The 18,591-nt window shown below is 42.1% G+C and overlaps 1 protein-coding gene across 1 annotated transcript in view; it reads left to right on the top strand.

Moving 5' to 3' along the window:
* ascc3 (activating signal cointegrator 1 complex subunit 3) overlaps positions 1-18,591 on the top strand; it is a 301,858-nt gene that overhangs the window by 125,695 nt on the left and 157,572 nt on the right. The window contains exon 9 of the mRNA XM_047360681.1: positions 13,182-13,385. Within this exon, the coding sequence (XP_047216637.1) occupies positions 13,182-13,385 (204 nt within the window). The remainder of the gene's footprint in view (positions 1-13,181; positions 13,386-18,591) is intronic.

Genomic DNA, 18,591 nt, shown 5'->3' with positions numbered 1-18,591 from the left:
CTCACATTCAAATTTACTTTTACTCATTTATTCATCGAAGGGATGATGTTGACAGCAATAGTAAAAGTAGATTTGCTTTTATTATTTTGACAAACATTAGAACCCCCCCAAACTATGTGATAATGATGAAATTATTAAAAACAGAATATCCTGTGAGGAATTCCTTGGGCCTGTATTAATGGTTATTACTAACATAAATATTGCTAACAATTGAGATTGTGTGTTTAGGTGGTCTGTGCAGCTTCTCTTTGTGGGGTTTTCTTATGTTCAGTGGAGCTGGGGAGACCATGCAAAAGGAGTTTTGGTTTGTTTACTGAATGCTAAATTATTTCACAGCTTAAAAAGAAAGGCAGAGCCTGTCCTAGACTGTGCTTAGTATAGGTGAGGAGCTTCAGTAGTATGTTTTTCCACATCTAGGAGATCAAACTGCCTTCAGGAGGAAAATGGAACCTTCCACATGTTTTGCATTTAAAGAAGCATTGGGACTTACCTAAGAAATCCTTGGTCAGCAATTCAGTTCAGTTTTATTTATATACAGGTCCTTCTCAAAATATTAGCATATTGTGATAAAGTTCATTATTTTCCATAATGTCATGATGAAAATTTAACATTCATATATTTTAGATTCATTGCACACTAACTGAAATATTTCAGGTCTTTTATTGTCTTAATACGGATGATTTTGGCATACAGCTCATGAAAACCCAAAATTCCTATGTCACAAAATTAGCATATCATTAAAAGGGTCTCTAAATGAGTTATGAACCTAATCATCTGAATCAACGAGTTAACTCTAAACACCTGCAAAAGATTCCTGAGGCCTTTAAAACTCCCAGCCTGGTTCATCACTCAAAACCCCAATCATGGGTAAGACTGCCGACCTGACTGCTGTCCAGAAGGCCACTATTGACACCCTCAAGCAAGAGGGTAAGACACAGAAAGAAATTTCTGAACGAATAGACTGTTCACAGAGTGCTGTATCAAGGCACCTCAGTGGGAAGTCTGTGGGAAGGAAAAAGTGTGGCAGAAAACGCTGCACAACGAGAAGAGGTGACCGGACCCTGAGGAAGATTGTGGAGAAGGGCCGATTCCAGACCTTGGGGGACCTGCGGAAGCAGTGGACTGAGTCTGGAGTAGAAACATCCAGAGCCACCGTGTACAGGCGTGTGCAGGAAATGGGCTACAGGTGCCGCTTTTGAACCAGAAACAGCGGCAGAAGCGCCTGACCTGGGCTACAGAGAAGCAGCACTGGACTGTTGCTCAGTGGTCCAAAGTACTTTTTTCAGATTAAAGCAAATTCTGCATGTCATTCGGAAATCAAGGTGCCAGAGTCTGGAGGAAGACTGGGGAGAAGGAAATGCCAAAATGCCAGAAGTCCAGTGTCAAGTACCCACAGTCAGTGATGGTCTGGGGTGCCGTGTCAGCTGCTGGTGTTGGTCCACTGTGTTTTATCAAGGGCAGGGTCAATGCAGCTAGCTATCAGGAGATTTTGGAGCACTTCATGCTTCCATCTGCTGAAAAGCTTTATGGAGATGAAGATTTCATTTTTTAGCACAACCTGGCACTTGCTCACAGTGCCAAAATCACTGGTAAATGGTTTACTGACCATGGTATCACTGTGCTCAATTGGCCTGCCAACTCTCCTGACCTGAACCCCATAGAGAATCTGTGGGATATTGTGAAGAGAATGTTGAGAGACTCAAGACACAACACTCTGGATGAGCTAAAGACCGCTATCGAAGCATCCTGGGCCTCCATAAGACCTCAGCAGTGCCACAGACTGATTGCCTCCATGCCACGCCGCATTGAAGCAGTCATTTCTGCAAAAGGATTCCCGACCAAGTATTGAGTGCATAACTGTACATGATTATTTGAAGGTTGACGTTTTTTGTATAAAAAACACTTTTCTTTTATTGGTCGGATGAAATATGCTAATTTTGTGAGATAGGAATTTTGGGTTTTCATGAGCTGTATGCCAAAATCATCCGTATTAAGACAATAAAAGACCTGAAATATTTCAGTTAGTGTGCAATGAATCTAACATATATGAATGTTAAATTTTCATCATGACATTATGGAAAATAATGAACTTTATCACAATATGCTAATATTTTGAGAAGGACCTGTAATGCCTGGAGTGTAACTGTTTGGGCTCATCAGGATGTATGGATAAGTAAAGATGAGTATCATGAGCATAAAAGTGGAAATTTATCCCATGCTTCCTGATAATTTTACCTATTGGAAGCATATATAGGGTAAAGAGAATTGGCCCAAGCAATGAACCCTGTGGTATTCCACAATTAACCCTGGAGTTTAAAGATGATTTATCATTTACATGAACAAACTGGAATCTGTCAGACAAATAAGATTTAAACCAGCCTAGTGCTGTTTCCCTGATCCTATTCTAAGGCAATATTGTGACTGACTATCAAATGCAGCCTGAGATCTAACAGATCCAGTACAGACACAAGTCCACTATCTGAGGCCACAAGAATATCATTAGTGACTTTCAGTAGAGCTGTTTCAGTGCTATAATGAGCTCTGAAACCTTTCAGATAGATCATTGGTGTGTAAATGCTGACACATTTGATTAGCAACTATTTTCTCAAGAATTTTAGATAAAAATGGAAGATTGGATATAGGTCTGTAATTTAGTAAATCATCCTGATCAAGCAAACGAAGTAAAGGAATAATTACAGCTTCTATAAAAGCTTGTGGTACATATCAATTTACTAAGGATAGATTATTCATATCTAAAATGGGGCTCAAATGGGCCACTTCCTTAAATAATTTTGTTGGGATTGGGTCTAACGTACAAGTTGAAGGTTTAGATTACGCTAATATTTTTGATAACTCGGGAAGCTCTACTGGATCAATGCATTTCAAACACAAATCAGATACAGTTACCTCCAATGCTGCCTCCCTTACTGAGGATGAACTAATGGTCGGGAGTATGCCAATTATTTTATTTTTAATAGAATCAATTTTATTTCAAAAGAATCCCATAAAGTCATTACTGCTGAGAGCTAAGAGAATGGATGGCTCAACAGAGCAATGACTGTGGAAGTTTAGTAACTGTAGTAAGAAATTTAGGATTATTCTTATGATGAGAAATAAACAGTTCTAGCTTGGCAAAGTGTCTTTTTATGCAACAGTAGGCTATTTTTCTAGATTAAGCAGGAATCCTCTAAGTGTGTAGAGTGCCATTTTCTCTCCAGTTTTTTTTTATATTGTGCTTTAAAGTATCGACCTCTGAATTAAACCAAGGAGCCAGCCTCCTATTTATAATTACCTTCTTTTTCAGGGTGGCTACATTGTCTAATGCACCGCGCAGTGAGGAAGTATCATTATGAGCATTATAATTTTATTTATGGGAATAAATTAAATTATTGCCCTCGTCTGTGTTTTTCTGTGATAATGAGGAAATTAACAATGGAAGAGATTATTTAAAGGTTGTTACAGCATTGTCTGATAGTGATCTACTATAATGAAATTTTCTTGCGAAGTGGAGAACTCAAAGGTTATTAAAAAATTGTCAGACAGGACAGGGAGGAAATAATGTTATTTCTTTACACTGCCATACGACAGCACAAGGTCCAGAGAATGAAGACAAAGGTGGGTAGGTTTGCTAATGTTTCAAGCAAAGCCAATTGAGTCTACAATGGCATGAAAGGTTATATTTAGACTATGACTGTGTCAACATCAATGTTAAAATCCCCCACTACAATGACCTTATCTGTATTAAACACTAAATCATATCTGATCTAAAAATTGAGAATAAGGGTGGGTGGTACAAAACAACAAACAGAAGTGGTGTTAGTGCTATGCAGTTTTGATCAGGAAAACTAAGGATTGAATATTCAAAAGAGTTGTAGCTATTAATTGGTCTGGGACTAATCAATAAATCAAACTGAAAGAGGTTGCTACTCCTCCTCCTCGCAAGGTAATGGGTGGGTAACAGTACAGAAGCTGCAGAGAGGAGTGTTAAACTACAACCCTGCTTCCTGGTCTGAACCCAAGGGTTGTCAGAGTTTGAGAACTAATAAATTCGGCCAGATTCCTATAAAGAAGAGCTGCTACATCAAAAGTGGGATGGATGCTGTCTCTCGGGAGCAGACCAGGTTTTCTCCAAAGTGTTCCCTAATTATCAATGTAGCCCAGGACACCACCTAGAAAGCCAGCAGTTGATTACTGCATCCTGCTAAACATGTTGTCACCGGTCAGATCATTGAGGGGACCCGAGAAAGTTATGGATTTCGACATTGTTTTGGCAAACTTACACAAACAAGCAACACTAACTTTGGTGACCTCTGATTGGTGTAACCGGCAATGTCTTCCCACTTGCTCTCAGCCAGAATCTCCACTGTTACCAGTTGCTGTACTGGACAATGTGTGGCTGTCGTTCCCACCACTTCAACCTTAGGTTTTAATTCTGTGATGTGATGATTTGGTGTGAAAGCACTGTCAGATATTGCTAGTTTCTCCTCCTCCGTCTTGATCTATGTGGGCTCACACCAGGTTATCTCCGATTTGAGATGACCTGATGTTGTCACAGAGTGCTTTAACTTGAGTGCAAAATGCAGGGCGATATGTTCTAAGGTGCTTTGTGCTCTGCACATTGCTCAGCCAGCCCTGCTCTGCCATCAAGCAACACATACACAGGATTGGAATGTGTATCACCCTGCCACCTGGAAGCAGCTTTAGTCTGTTAATGTCAGATAAGCAAGCAAAAAAGGATGGATGGCCTTCAAGCTTTGATTAATTGACATTTTCTTAATATACAGTGCCTTGCAAAAGTATTCAGCCCCCTTGAACTTTTCAACCTCTTGCCACATTTCAGGCTTCAAATATAAAGATATAAAATTCAAATTTTTTGTGAAGAATCAACAAGTGGGTCACAATCGTGAAGTGGAAAATTTATTGGATGTGTCAAAATTGTTTAACACATAAAAAACTGAAAAGTGGGGCGTGCAATATTATTCGGCCCCCTTGCGTTAATACTTTGTTGATTGTTCACAAAAAATTTGAATTTTATATCTTTATGTTTGAAGCCTGAAATGTGGCAAGAGATTGAAAAGTTCCAAGGGGCTGAATATTTTCGCAAGGCACTGTAAATCCCATATGAGAGGAAATGTAATACAGGGATTAAATAAACCATCAGAAGAACATTACAAGGTATACATCTGACTGTAATTACCGGTACCTGGAGACAAGATATTCCTTGGAATGGGGAGCTTTATGAGTAGTATGCTTTTGGCTTTGCCAGTTGAAACGTTTGTATAAACTTCTTGGTAGCTGTGTTATGGTGCTGGGCTTTCTTATGGTATTGGGCTTTGTTAGCTGAAAGTAGTAAAATGGACAAACAATTTCCTGTAACATACACTTAAGTCACCAGGAGGTTTACCATAGCAACACCTTACATCTTCCAGCTTAAGTGGACTCTAATAAAGTTGCTCTTTGATGCATTAATAGCCTCTTCCTTCCTGCTGGGCCCCAGGGCCAACTTCCGAACAGAACCCAGCATTTCCTTGCCTGACATGCACTCTTTAATTATTTCTTTCTGTGAGTGTTGGAGCGAAACGAGGGGAAGAGGAAAGTGATGACATACTTATAATAAATCCTTAAATAAATAATACTGCTGCCTAAGCTCAAGACATCCTGGAGCAGCATTATTATAGGAGAGACAGAACATAGAAGAATAAAATGACTGGATTAAACCTAATGAAAACGGAAGAAAAGGTTTAGTGGTGTATTTACCATGGGAATTCAGATGTGATTTAATTTTGTTCACTCAAAATTCATCGTAATTCAGTTGGCACATAGACTCCTCAAAGTAAAGTATGTATGATTTTCTCTTGCATCACAGCTAGAAGGTCTGTGGTTCAAATGTGAAATTGGGCCTTCCATGGGGATTTCATGTTTTTCTTGTCTGTGTGTGGGCTTTCCTGTGATGGACTGGTGACCTGTCAAGCATCTATCAAGATTTCCTGTTGACTTATGGAATATGCTCAAGCCCAGGATTTTTTCAGTTTTATTTTATGGCAATAGTGGCCTTTTTTTGTAAGTTGGCCGACAGGAAATGGGGTGGAGAGATACAGCAAAGATTGGTGAGTGGGCACTCTAACCCGTAACGGCTGCTTTGAGGTCTGTATCTCCAGTACATTGGTCGCACGCTTTAACCCCTGTGCCACCGCCACGTCCCGGACATGCCTCTCTTTGTTCTTACTGCTGTGTTGAAACTGTCAGAGGAAAAAATAATTGCAGTTTAAGGCAGACACTATGACTTTCACAGTTGTTACGGATTTTGAAAAGGTGTTCACACTAACAGAGTGATATTTTTTTCTTGACTGAAAGACGGGATCAAGCGCTCAACTGCTCCCGCTGAAGGATCACAGAGTAAAGATTTTGTCAAATCGACTGAAGCTAACTGAGCACATCAAACTCTCCTGAATAAATGGTGATTAAATGAAAGAGGTACAATTTAAAATATGTTAAAGTGCCTGTGACATCAAATTTTTATGATAAATCCAATTTCATTTATAGAAAAGACACATTAGTAAAATATTTCAAAAATAAATTCATGGTGCTGAAATGAACAGTTGCTGAGATATATGGTCATAAATTTCACTAAAACGTCACCTCTAGACTACTCTTACTATTTTATGACTTAGTTTACGTGCCGGGGTTCCCTCTCTGACTGCTGCTACAATGGCCAGCCACACAGACAGCAGCGAAGTATCTGATATTTCTTTAGACATATTTCAGTCACTATCAAAGAGAGACGCAGCCGAGACAGGAGAAGAAAGTCAGCTTCCATCAGATGGCAGAGCACAAGTGCTGCGGCCTGCGGCGGCCATCTAACGCCGGGGACCAGAGTATATTTTTGCTGGATGCCGGAACACAGCTGGCGTCAATATGCATAAATCATACCGCACCACCTGGAAATAGAATGAGCACAATAATTCACCAAAGATGGACTAGATCTCACTATATTAATAAATACACACATATATTTAGATACGTGTATATATTAGCAGTTGTTAACATTAGATCAATTAGATCAGTTACTGGGTAAACTAAGGTATTATAAACTGAGCAATTAAACATTAAATGCACCAAATTAAGCAACAAATCTAGCTTCTCTGCACTCAGTGAACTCACCCATTGTAAAACAAAACATATTAAAATATCTGGATGCATAAAACGAAAAATGAAGCAATTTAACTGGTTTAACTTCCACAGATTAGGTTGTTTTGGACTTGCTTCCTCATTTATCACTGGCTTTCATTGCACGTTCTGCGTATGGTTCTTGGAGCATCCCGGGCTTTGCAGCGGACCGGACCGGAGCAGAGACAGTGGTAAATCCAGGGTTGAAGTAAATATGGCACTGAGAGAAAAAACTGGAGGCGAAGCTGAGCAGGATGGAGCATCAGACACAAGGGATGATTCAAGATCTGAAGACACTAGCTGCTGTCATTTTTTTAACTTTATATTAGAATCTTTAGGGGAAAACATTTATTTAAATATATTGTTTGCGTGTGTAATTTATCATATTTCTTATAAAAAATAATAATTTTGGATTATTATTCATAAAAATTTCAAATTTTTAATTATTAACAACTGTGATATCTACAGGGGTTGGACAATGAAACTGAAACACCTGGTTTTGGACCACAATAATTTATTAGTATGGTGTAGGGCCTCCTTTTGCGGCCAATACAGCGTCAATTCGTCTTGGGAATGACATATACAAGTCCTGCACAGTGGTCAGAGGGATTTTAAGCCATTCTTCTTGCAGGATAGTGGCCAGGTCACTACGTGATACTGGTGGAGGAAAACGTTTCCTGACTCGCTCCTCCAAAACACCCCAAAGTGGCTCAATAATATTTAGATCTGGTGACTGTGCAGGCCATGGGAGATGTTCAACTTCACTTTCATGTTCATCAAACCAATCTTTCACCAGTCTTGCTGTGTGTATTGGTGCATTGTCATCCTGATACACGGCACCACCTTCAGGATACAATGTTTGAACCATTGGATGCACATGGTCCTCAAGAATGGTTCGGTAGTCCTTGGCAGTGACGCACCCATCTAGCACAAGTATTAGGCCAAGGGAATGCCATGATATGGCAGCCCAAACCATCACCGATCCACCCCCACGCTTCACTCTGGGCATGCAACAGTCTGGGTGGTACGCTTCTTTGGGGCTTCTCCACACCGTAACTCTCCCGGATGTGGGGAAAACAGTAAAGGTGGACTCATCAGAGAACAATACATGTTTCACATTGTCCACAGCCCAAGATTTGCACTCCTTGCACCATTGAAACCGACATTGGCATTGGCACGAGGGACCAAAGGTTTGGCTATAGCAGCCTGGCCGTGGATATTGACCCTGTGGAGCTCCCAACAGACAGTTCTGGTGGAAACAGAGTTGAGGTGCACATTTAATTCCGCCGTGATTTGGGCAGTCGTGGTTTTATGTTTTTTGGATACAATCTGGGTTAGCACCCGAACATCCCTTTCAGACAGCTTCTTCTTGCGTCCACAATTAATCCTGTTGGATGTGGTTCGTCCTTTTTGGTGGTATGCTGACATTACCCTGGATACCGTGGCTCTTGATACATCACAAAGACTTGCTGTCTTGGTCACAGATGCGCCAGCAAGACGTGCACCAACAATTTGTCCTCTTTTGAACTCTGGTATGTCACCCATAATGTAGTGTGCATTTCAATATTTTGAGCAAAACTGTGCTCTTACCCTGCTAATTGAACCTTCACACTCTGCTCTTACTGGTGCAATGTGCAATCAATGAAGACTGGCTACCAGGCTGTTCCAATTTAGCCATGAAACCTCCCACACTAAAATGACAGGTGTTTCAGTTTCATTGTCCTACCCCTGTGAATGTACTTTTGAAAAAAGGAAGTATTCTTACCTGCTGAGCCTTGATCTGTTTAGCAACAGCAGCAACAACCTTTTCTTTGGCGATCTTTTCCCATCAGATGCTCTGAACAGTGTGACTATAGCATCTGCTTCAACATTCTCCTTCGCCTGTCAAATATCCCGACCTCTGACATCTTTTCTCTTGTGAATACAGAGGTTTCCTGTTTGAAGCAGTTTGCCGAAAAGTACTCTAATCACAGCTGGCTGTGCTTGGTGGGACCAGCCTATCTGTCAGTTTTCCATCTCTGATCCTCTTCACTTCAAGAAAGTAGTACCGACTAACAGCTGCTGTCGTGGTATTGCAGCCACCACCAGCAATGCACGGTTTCACCATATTAACGCGTTTTTTAATGCAACTTGGCTTCGACCTGAACCGTTTATCATTGATCCTCACCCTTAGACATCATTTCCGGGCAACTTTGGGCTTGATTTTTTCTTGAGGTTTTTTTTTCAATTTCTGCATTTGTGGGAAAAGCGTGTTACATACACTTTAAGTTTAATTTATAAGTAAAGCCAGCCTAAGCATCTGGGGATCGGGCCGCCGAGGTCTCCACCTTTGCCCGCCGCCCAATCCTCTTTGCACCGGTCCCTCATGGTTCCCCCCGCAGGTGGTGGGCCCACTGGGGGATGGTCTCGCGTCTCTCGTTCGGGCTTGGCCCGGCCGGGTCCCGCAAGGAGCAACCCAGCCACCAGGCGCTCTCCGACGAGTCCCAACCCCAGGCCTGGCTCCAGGGTGGGACCCCGTCTCCGTCGTACCGGGCGACGTCACGTGCCTCGATTTTGTAGTCGTCATGAGGGGTTCCTGAACCACTCTTTGTCTGACCCGTCACTTAGAGCCTGTTTGCCATGGGAGACCCTACCAGGGGCATTTAAGCCCCAGACAACATAGCCTCTAGGATCATTCGAGCACTCAAACCCCCTCACCACGTTATGGTCGGCAGTTCAAGGAGGAGCCGGGAGGAGGCCCAGGGGTCGGCCCAGGATACACTGGAGGGACTATGTCTCTCGGCTGGCCTGGGAACGCCTTGGGCTCCTCCCGGAGGAGCTGGAGAAGGTGTCTGGGGAGAGGGACATCTGGGCGTCTCTGCTGAGTCTGCTGCCCCCGCGACCCGGTCCTGGATAAAGCGGAAGACAACGAGTATGAGTCCGAGAATATGATATGTATAGTTTTAACTGTATTCTTTGTTATGGTCATGATGAGAATTGTATTAGAGGTTTATTGAGGATTTTAGAAAGACAGTTTATGTTGGCTGTAATGTAAAAATATTATTTCTGTCTTAACCTACTACTGTATCATGTTTGGGCTAGATTGGGCAAATAAACATCAAGAATTTATAGTAAATTGGTTCATTTTATGTGAAAAATCTTTCATTCAGAAATGTCGATTTGTTGAAGTCCCATTACCTTTATGTTAGTATGTGTATGGTTTGGTTTATTTCAGTAAGACTCATTATTTATTTTGCTTTAGTATATCCAGAGTCTCTCTTTAGTTTGTTTATAATAATGTGATTGTAATAAGTTAGGTGATAATAGTTATGCCAAATTCTGTTGTACGTTTATGTTCATAATGTTGTTTATTATTATGTTGTTTATTATACAAGTGAGGTGTTTTAAAAAGTCAGTTCACAGCTGTTGTCATGTCCCAGCCTCTCTTTTTCATTGGTTGTTACCCAACATCATCCAGATTCTCGTCAAAAAATGTTTACACTGTTGGGGTGCGGCGCTGATGGTGTAGGGGTTAAGCGCGTGACCATATACAGAGGCTACAGTCCTCGAAGCGGCATTTGCCGAATGTCTCCTCCTCTCTCTACCCCTCTTTCCTGTCTGCCTACTGTGAAAAATAAAAAGGCCACTAATGCTGAAAAAATATCTTTAAAAAAAAAATGTTTACACTTTGACTGAGGTCGGGTCAAGTTGGGTTGGTTCCCCTCTTCTGCTTGCAGACTCAAGTCTTCACCTCATCTCACACTTGCAGATTTATGTGCTGACTCCCCCTGCTAACTGAACACAGCTATCACAGACTGATGCAGAATTTCCCTGACTGGACAAAATCAAGCAAAGAAAATCACATAATGGGACCCCATTTTAGAGAGTTTAAGATGAGCTACATTGCATTGACTTTCTTCACATATGATACTCATCAGAAGTAGGACAACTTCACACCAGAGCTGCCTTAATAAGCTTTAAAAGTTCCTTTGAATTCTGAGATGGACCAAACAAACTGTGGTCCCTCTGAAATGTGGTTCTTGATTCATTTAGAGTTGAACCATGGTGCTGTTCGTTTATAGTGGGAAAGAATAGAGACTCGAGCAAACCAAAGAGTGCAACAAACATATATAAATAATATTAAAACCTTTAAAATCTTCACTTGCCATTTGTATAACCCCACCAGCACATCGACGTCCCTCTGTCTTTGTCATTTTTCATGTACAGTTGATTTTGTTTCACATACAGAGGAACAAGCCAGTAGTTCACTGCCTTGATTACGAAAATAAGTTTTTAAAATCTAAGAGATGGGGAGGGTCTTTAAACCAGATATCTTCTTACTGAAAATTAACATTTCAAACACGGAAAGCATTTTACTCTCCAGAATGAACATTTCAGCTGTAATAAACATCTCCATACTCGCTTGCTGCTCTGGCTTGGCACTTTGTAGCGATAACTACACAACGTTTGGTCCTTTTTTCAAAAGTCCAGTTAAGTGAAACCAATGAAAGTTAGACATTTTTAAGTATTTTCTGCTTAGTCCAAGTGACGATTATCCTGTTGTGAAAGCACCCTTGGATAGAAAAAAAAAAAACTGCTTGTAAATATATACAATTGTATGACAAGATAAGAAAAAATAACAAAAAAAATAACAGCAACCTAACAAACTAAGATCTAAGGATTGTCTTACAATAAAAAATAAAAAATCCTCTTAAACCTTAAAGGTTATGATGCTTAACTTATTAAAAAACCAGTTACTCCTCACTCAGTAGATCTTGTGTTGTTCTACAAGTGGTTTGTGAAGTAGATATTCTAAATTCATCCTTTTTACAGTTAATACATTCATTGTTTGACATGAATGTCATTTGAAATGTGATAACTCATGCTTATCTGTTTCACGATAGCGCTGAAAGCTTTAACTGACTACGGAGTGTCTCAAATTGGTGAATGAGTTAAAAAAAAAAATTGTTTTCCCAGGCATCAATGTTTTATAAAACTATAAGAAAGAAGTCAATATTTTTAATAGCATGTGCAAAGTGGATGTCTTCTAGAACTCACCTTGTTTTGTTAATTGCTAACATTTCAACTGTCTGTATCTAGTATTTAAATCAAATCCAAGAATCTCTTCAGTAAAATGTATTTGAAGTGTACATATGGTGTTTCCAAAGGGAAGTGTTTGTAGAATGTTGTGTGAGTGTGTGCCACCAACTGTCCTTCACTGTGGTAGTTTCTGTGCTTATCAGAGGCAGGGTAAGATTAAGGGGCATCACCCACACTCTGTTGCCATAGTGAAGCCAGACTGAGGGCTGCTTGAGTGACAGCGGATCCCTCTATATACACTTTTCTTCTTTTCTGTGCTTTTTGATGCACCACTTACTGTGCAGGCACCTCACACACACTCAGGCTCAGACAGTCACACTGTCATAGATCACCTGCCTGCATTTTATTTTAGCAGCACCCCTGTGGATGACTCTAAAGGGTGGGTTTGTCACAGAATAGTGGCTGGTACTGGGGGCAGTAGCACCACAAATGTTGGTGCTGGCCCAGATCTAGTTGCCAATGGAAACTGGCTGACCAATACTTAGCTGTGTGAGTGACTCTGCCACTCAACAGTTCATTGGATCAAGTTTTTTTTCCTGGACATTCCTTGCTCATTACACAGTTTAACTAGCATTTCAAATTAAATCAAGACATCATTTTAGTTCTTTAAAATTGAAATAAAGTATTGAGTAATCTTTCAATTAGAAAATTGCAAAAACTAAATTGTGTAAACTGCTCAACAAAGAGATATCTTCATTGTTTTTACAAATATTTTCAGTGACGATTTAAAAACTAGAACTGGCATTGAATGCTTAAAAAAAAAAAGTAAAACATCAATATTAATCTTAGTTTTACGTTGTTTTTTCAAATTAAGTGTTCCAGCATTCATTTAAAGGATGGTCATCATCATATTTGTTGCTGATTTTGTTTTCATTTTCTGAGTCAGTGGTGTTCTAACCTTTCTATCAATCCTTCTGCTAACTTTCCATGCTTAGATCGGACAGCTGGTGTTCAAGGGAATGAAACGTCTGAACAGGATCCAGTCTATAGTGTTTGAGACGGCCCACAAAACCAATGAAAACCTTTTGATCTGCGCTCCAACGGGCGCTGGCAAGACCAACATCGCCATGCTGACAGTCCTGCATGAGATCCGTCAGCACCTGCAGCCTGGTGGCATCATCAAAAAGGATGAATTCAAGGTCTGACCCTGATATATGATATGCTCCCTAATTAAAACATGAGCACGAGCTTTCATGTCATTTATTGTCTGAGGATAACCATGTTAAACTTGATGTTATTGTGATTTAAGAGCTCTCTGAAATAACTGTTTCAGGTTTTTGGTGTGGTGCTGAGGTTAAAAATGAACTCTTAACTTCCCAAGTCTCAGGGCAACTACTCTTCCTCACTGTGCCATTGTGCAAAAATGTGGCAATACTATGGACACACAGATGGACCAGAAATTTTGTGTATTTGTAAATGAAGTGTTGTAACATCTTTGAGTAAGAAGTCTAAAATAATCAGAGTTTATAAAACTGTAGAATTCATTTGTATTATAAATAAATTTTGGGCAATCCTAAATGCAATCCAAAGTCATGTATCACGACCAGAGACAGAGAACCCAAATTCAGCCAAGTAAAAAGGTTTATTCAGTAACCCAGGATCAGAAAGCAGGAGAACAGCAGTCAGCTTCCAGGAACCATTTCTCAGTCTGGGGAAGAGGCACAGAATCCAGAGGCAGGCTCAGGTTGAATAAACCAGTGGTTAGGCTGAGGCATAAATCCAGGGACAGAAACGGGGTCGAATTCCAGGGCTAGAGGCGTCAGACAAGGGGCAGGCAGAGGCAGAAAACCAGAGGCAGAAAGCCGAGTCGAAATCCAGAAATCCAATCCATCAGACAAGGAGCAGGCAGGCAGGCAAAATCTGTGAGGCAAGGCAAGATCAGAGAACAAGATCAGTCAGGAAGGAACGCTGGATAACTACTCAAATGTTTTCGACAATCTGGCATCGTCTGCCTGTCAGATGGCTGTATATAACTTCAGCTCCACAGGTGTGTGGCATGACGGTGATTGCGCATCAGCGCAGCAGCAGACAGGTGAAGCAGATGAGTTGATTGCATGAGTGAGAGCAGAGCAGGCAGACGGGCCAGAATCATAACAGTACCCCCTCCTCAAGGTGCGGCTCCAGATGGACCCCGAGGCTGATCAGGATGGAGGCGGTGGAAATCCCGGATGAGGGTTTTGTCCATGATGAATCGTGCAGGAATCCAGGACCTCTCCTCAGGACCATAGCCCTCCCTGTCCACCAGATAACGTATGCCACATCCCTGCTATCTGGACCGGATGATGCGCCGGACAGTGTAGACTGGGCAATCAGCAAGAAGCCAGGCGGGTGGAGGAGGCTCGCAGTTGGGCCCGAGACGGGACAACACATAGGGCTTGATCCGGGACATGTGGAAGGTAGGGTGAACTTTCATGGCACGTGGCAGACGTATACGAACAGCCACAAGATTGATGATCTTGGATATGGGAAAGGGTCCCACAAAACGAGGTGCCAGCTTACGGGAGTCAACCAGAAGCGGGAGGTCCATGGTGGACAGCCAAACCTTCTGTCCCACCTGGTAGCTTGGAGCAGGGATTCTCCGACGATTTCCTGTGTGTGCCTGCACCTCCGACATTGTGATCATAGACCTTCTTGCCTTCCTCCAGATGCGCTGACATCTTAGGGCCGCGGCCTGAGCAGAAGAAACTTCAGCTTCTTTCTCCTGGACTGTGAACAAGGGTGGCTGAAAACCAAACACAACTTGGAAAGGGGATAACCCTGTGGCACCAGCCAGGAGGGCGTTGACAGCATTTTCAACCCAGGGTAAATTTTGAGACCATTTAGTTGCGTCTGACTCACATAGTGTGCAAAGTTTGGTCTCCAACTCCTGGTTGGCCCTCTCAGTCTGTCCATCTGACTGTGGGTGAAATCATGAAGACAAACTAACAGTAATCCCCAGCAAGGAACAAAACTCTTTCCAGAAACGTGACACAAACTGGGGCCCTCTGTCTGAGACAATGTCTGTGGGTATGCCATGAAGGCGAAAAACCTCACGTGCCAGAGTGGTTGAAGGCAACTTCTTGAGAGGAACTAGGTGAACCATCTTTGAAAATCTGTCGATGACAGTTAACAGAACTGTGAAGCCATTAGAAACTGACAAACCTGTGACGAAGTCCATGGCTATGTGTGACCAGGGACGAGGAGGAATGGGTAGGGGATGCAAGAGTCCAGCACTTGGCTTGGGAACATTGAGTACAGGCCATGACGTAATCTGTGACATCTTTGACAAGAGATGGCCACCAAAACTGAGTCCGGACCATCTGCAACATCCTACTGATACCAGGATGACAGAACAGACGTGGATTATGGCATGAATTAAGTACCTTGGGTACGAGGCGCTCCGGGACAAAACACCGGTCAGGTGGGCATGAAGTTGGGATAGGGAGGTCTTTGGTGGCATCTCTAACCTCTCCCTCCAATTCCAACATGGTGACAGAGAGTCTCACTGATTCCGGGAGAATAAATTCATCATCCCCAGAGGCCTGTGACTCGGAGGGTTCCTGTATTCTGGACACGGCATCCAGTTTGCCATTTTTGACTCCAGGTCTGAAAGACAGAGAGAAGTTGAATCTTCCAAAAAATAAAACCCACCTTGCCTGCCTGGGATTAAGGCGCTTCGCTGATCTCAGGTACTCCAGGTTCTTGTGATCTGTCCATACAAGAAACGGTTCCTTAGCCCCCTCTAGCCAATGCCTCCACTCCTCGAAACCCAACTTGACTGCCAACAGTTCTCGGTCCCCGACATCATAATTGCGCTCTGCTTGGGACAAAGTCCTAGAAAAGAAGGCACATGGGTGAATACGGTGTTTGAGGTGTCAGGAGCAGATGTAAATAATCCTTTGAGCGTGACAAAAGCTCTTTCTGCCATCTCGTTCCAAACAAACCTTGTCTTAGACAATGTGAGAGCATTAAGAGGTGCTGCTACGAGGCTATAATTCATGATGAATCGTCTGTAAAAATTAGCAAACCCCAGAAAACTTTGAAGCTGTTTGCGGTCGGTAGGAGAAGGCCATTCCAAGACCGCCTTGACTTTGGAGGGGTCCACTGTTACTTGGTCTGGAGAAATGATAAATCCAAGGAATGAAGTGGTAGCGGTGTGAAACTCACACTTTTCAGCTTTGACAAACAGATGATTTTGAAGAAGACGGAGGAGAACGGTCCGAACATGACATCTGTGAGTTTCCAGATCCTGGGAATAAATCAGAATGTCATCAAGGTAAACAAAAACAAACTGTCCAACCATGTCCCTCAGGACATCATTCACCAATGCTTGAAAAACTGCAGGGGCATTGGTTAAACCAAAGGACATTACACTGTACTCATAGTGACCAGTGGGAGTGTTAAATGCCGTCTTCCATTCATCCCCCTACTTGATACGAACAAGGTGGTAAGCGTTTCTCAAATCCAACTTAGAGAAGATCTTGGTGCCTTGAATCTGGTCGAAGGCAGTGTTCATAAGTGGTAGAGGGTATCGGTTCTTGATGGTGATGTCGTTTAAACCCCTGTAGTCGATACATTGTCTCAAGGAACCATCTTCATCAAAGATGAAGCCTGCCCCTGCTGGAGAAGAAGAAGGTCTGATAATACCAGCTTTTAGTGACTCATCAACATACTTCCTCATGGTTTGGTTCTCTGGTCCTGACAATGAATACAATCGACCCCTAGGGGGGAAGTGCCTGGTAGGAGCTCATTGGTGCAGTCATAGGGTCTATGAGTTGGAAGTGCCGTGGCCCTGGACTTGTTGAAAACCTCCTTAAATGCATGATATTCGGGCAGCACCTTAGGTAGATTGAGGTATGTCTCCTCAATGCCATTCTCCGGAATAATATCTGTAGAGGCAGAAGACAGACAAGTGGCCGAGCAGGACTTAGCCCAGCCCAATATCTCTTTGGCTTCCCAGTCAATGTGGGGGTTGTGCTTTTGTAACCAGGAGGTCCCTAAAACAATGGGTAGTTTAGGCGAGTTGATGATCCTGAATGTGACTGAATGTGACTTCGTCCTGATGATTCCCCCCCAGAGTCTTATTACCTCTGTTTTGTAGTGTGAACTGTTGATACTATGACCATCCAATGCCAGAACATTACGGGTGTCAGACGTGGGAAGGAGCATAAACTCTCTGTCCACCCCTGAGTCAATGAACACTGACACCTGATGAGAAGTAGAAGACACTCGAATGGTTGCAGGAAATGAGCATGAGGAGACAGACAGTTGACTTCAGCTCAATAGAGTTCTCCTCACCTCTACTGAGCCTGGCATGGGGCTCAGTACAGTAACAGACACTTGAAGGCAACATGATCCTGTCCACCACAATAAAAACACAAGTTATTCTTCCTTCGTCGATCACGCTCCCCCGCAGAAATCTTTGAACGACCCAACTGCATCGGCTCCGGGTCACAACGGTGATCAGAAGGGGGTGGAAGACCCTTGGGTTCTAGGTGGGGAACAGGACTGTGAGCTGAAGAAGGTTTAACCCCCCCTATGAAGCTTCTCCCTTTATTTCCTGGGAACTTTAAATACACCAAAACAAGCTGTTTTGTTTGGCCAGTTTTATTGCTTGCTATCCAACAGAAGCATAAAGATACTGCCAAGATGTGCTCTGAAGAAGCTCGTGCAAAGGGCAGCTGAGTTTTACATGTAGTTTTTGCTTTGTGTCTGTCTTCAGATGTTCACAAACTGCTTTAAACTGAAGACAGGTCCCTACAGTTGGACAATTTGTTTTTCTGAGGCACAAGGTAACAAAGCTGGATTAACAAATACAGAATATTTTGGCCAAAATTGAGATTTTTTTCTCTCCTTTTCTCTGTAACAGTTACCAGTAACCCTGTCAGAGCAGTGCTCTGTATCAGACTGTAGAAATAATATCATTATTCTTTATTGTCTCACTTGGTGCCTCTGATACAGTCAGCAAACTAGACTTTGTGGTAGTTTGACTCAACTTAACTCAAATAATGAAGTTTAACTAAACTAGTGCTGAAAATGGAAATAAGTCGGGACTCATTTTAATCTAAAGTAGTTTTTTAATCTAAAGTTTATTATATTTTTATACAAAGTCTAAAAAGTATATTGTTACATTTAAATCTGAACTAGAAAAGTTTTTCATTCCAAGCCCAAAATGCTAAAAATGAACCCAGCAAAACAACAAATATTTCATTTGAAATAAATGTTCGTTGTTCATAGAGCATCTTTAGTGGCAATTGCCTGCAATACAAAGTAGAGCCTGGTGGGGGGTTCATGCAGCGATGGTGGAGATGGCGGTCTGGCATTGGTCTACAGGGGAGGGGATGGTTGACAACAGAGTTCTTTTAG

This window comes from Girardinichthys multiradiatus, chromosome 3, assembly GCF_021462225.1.
Source record: "Girardinichthys multiradiatus isolate DD_20200921_A chromosome 3, DD_fGirMul_XY1, whole genome shotgun sequence".
Lineage (NCBI taxonomy): Eukaryota > Metazoa > Chordata > Actinopteri > Cyprinodontiformes > Goodeidae > Girardinichthys > Girardinichthys multiradiatus.
This window is presented reverse-complemented; position numbering and strand designations above follow the sequence as displayed.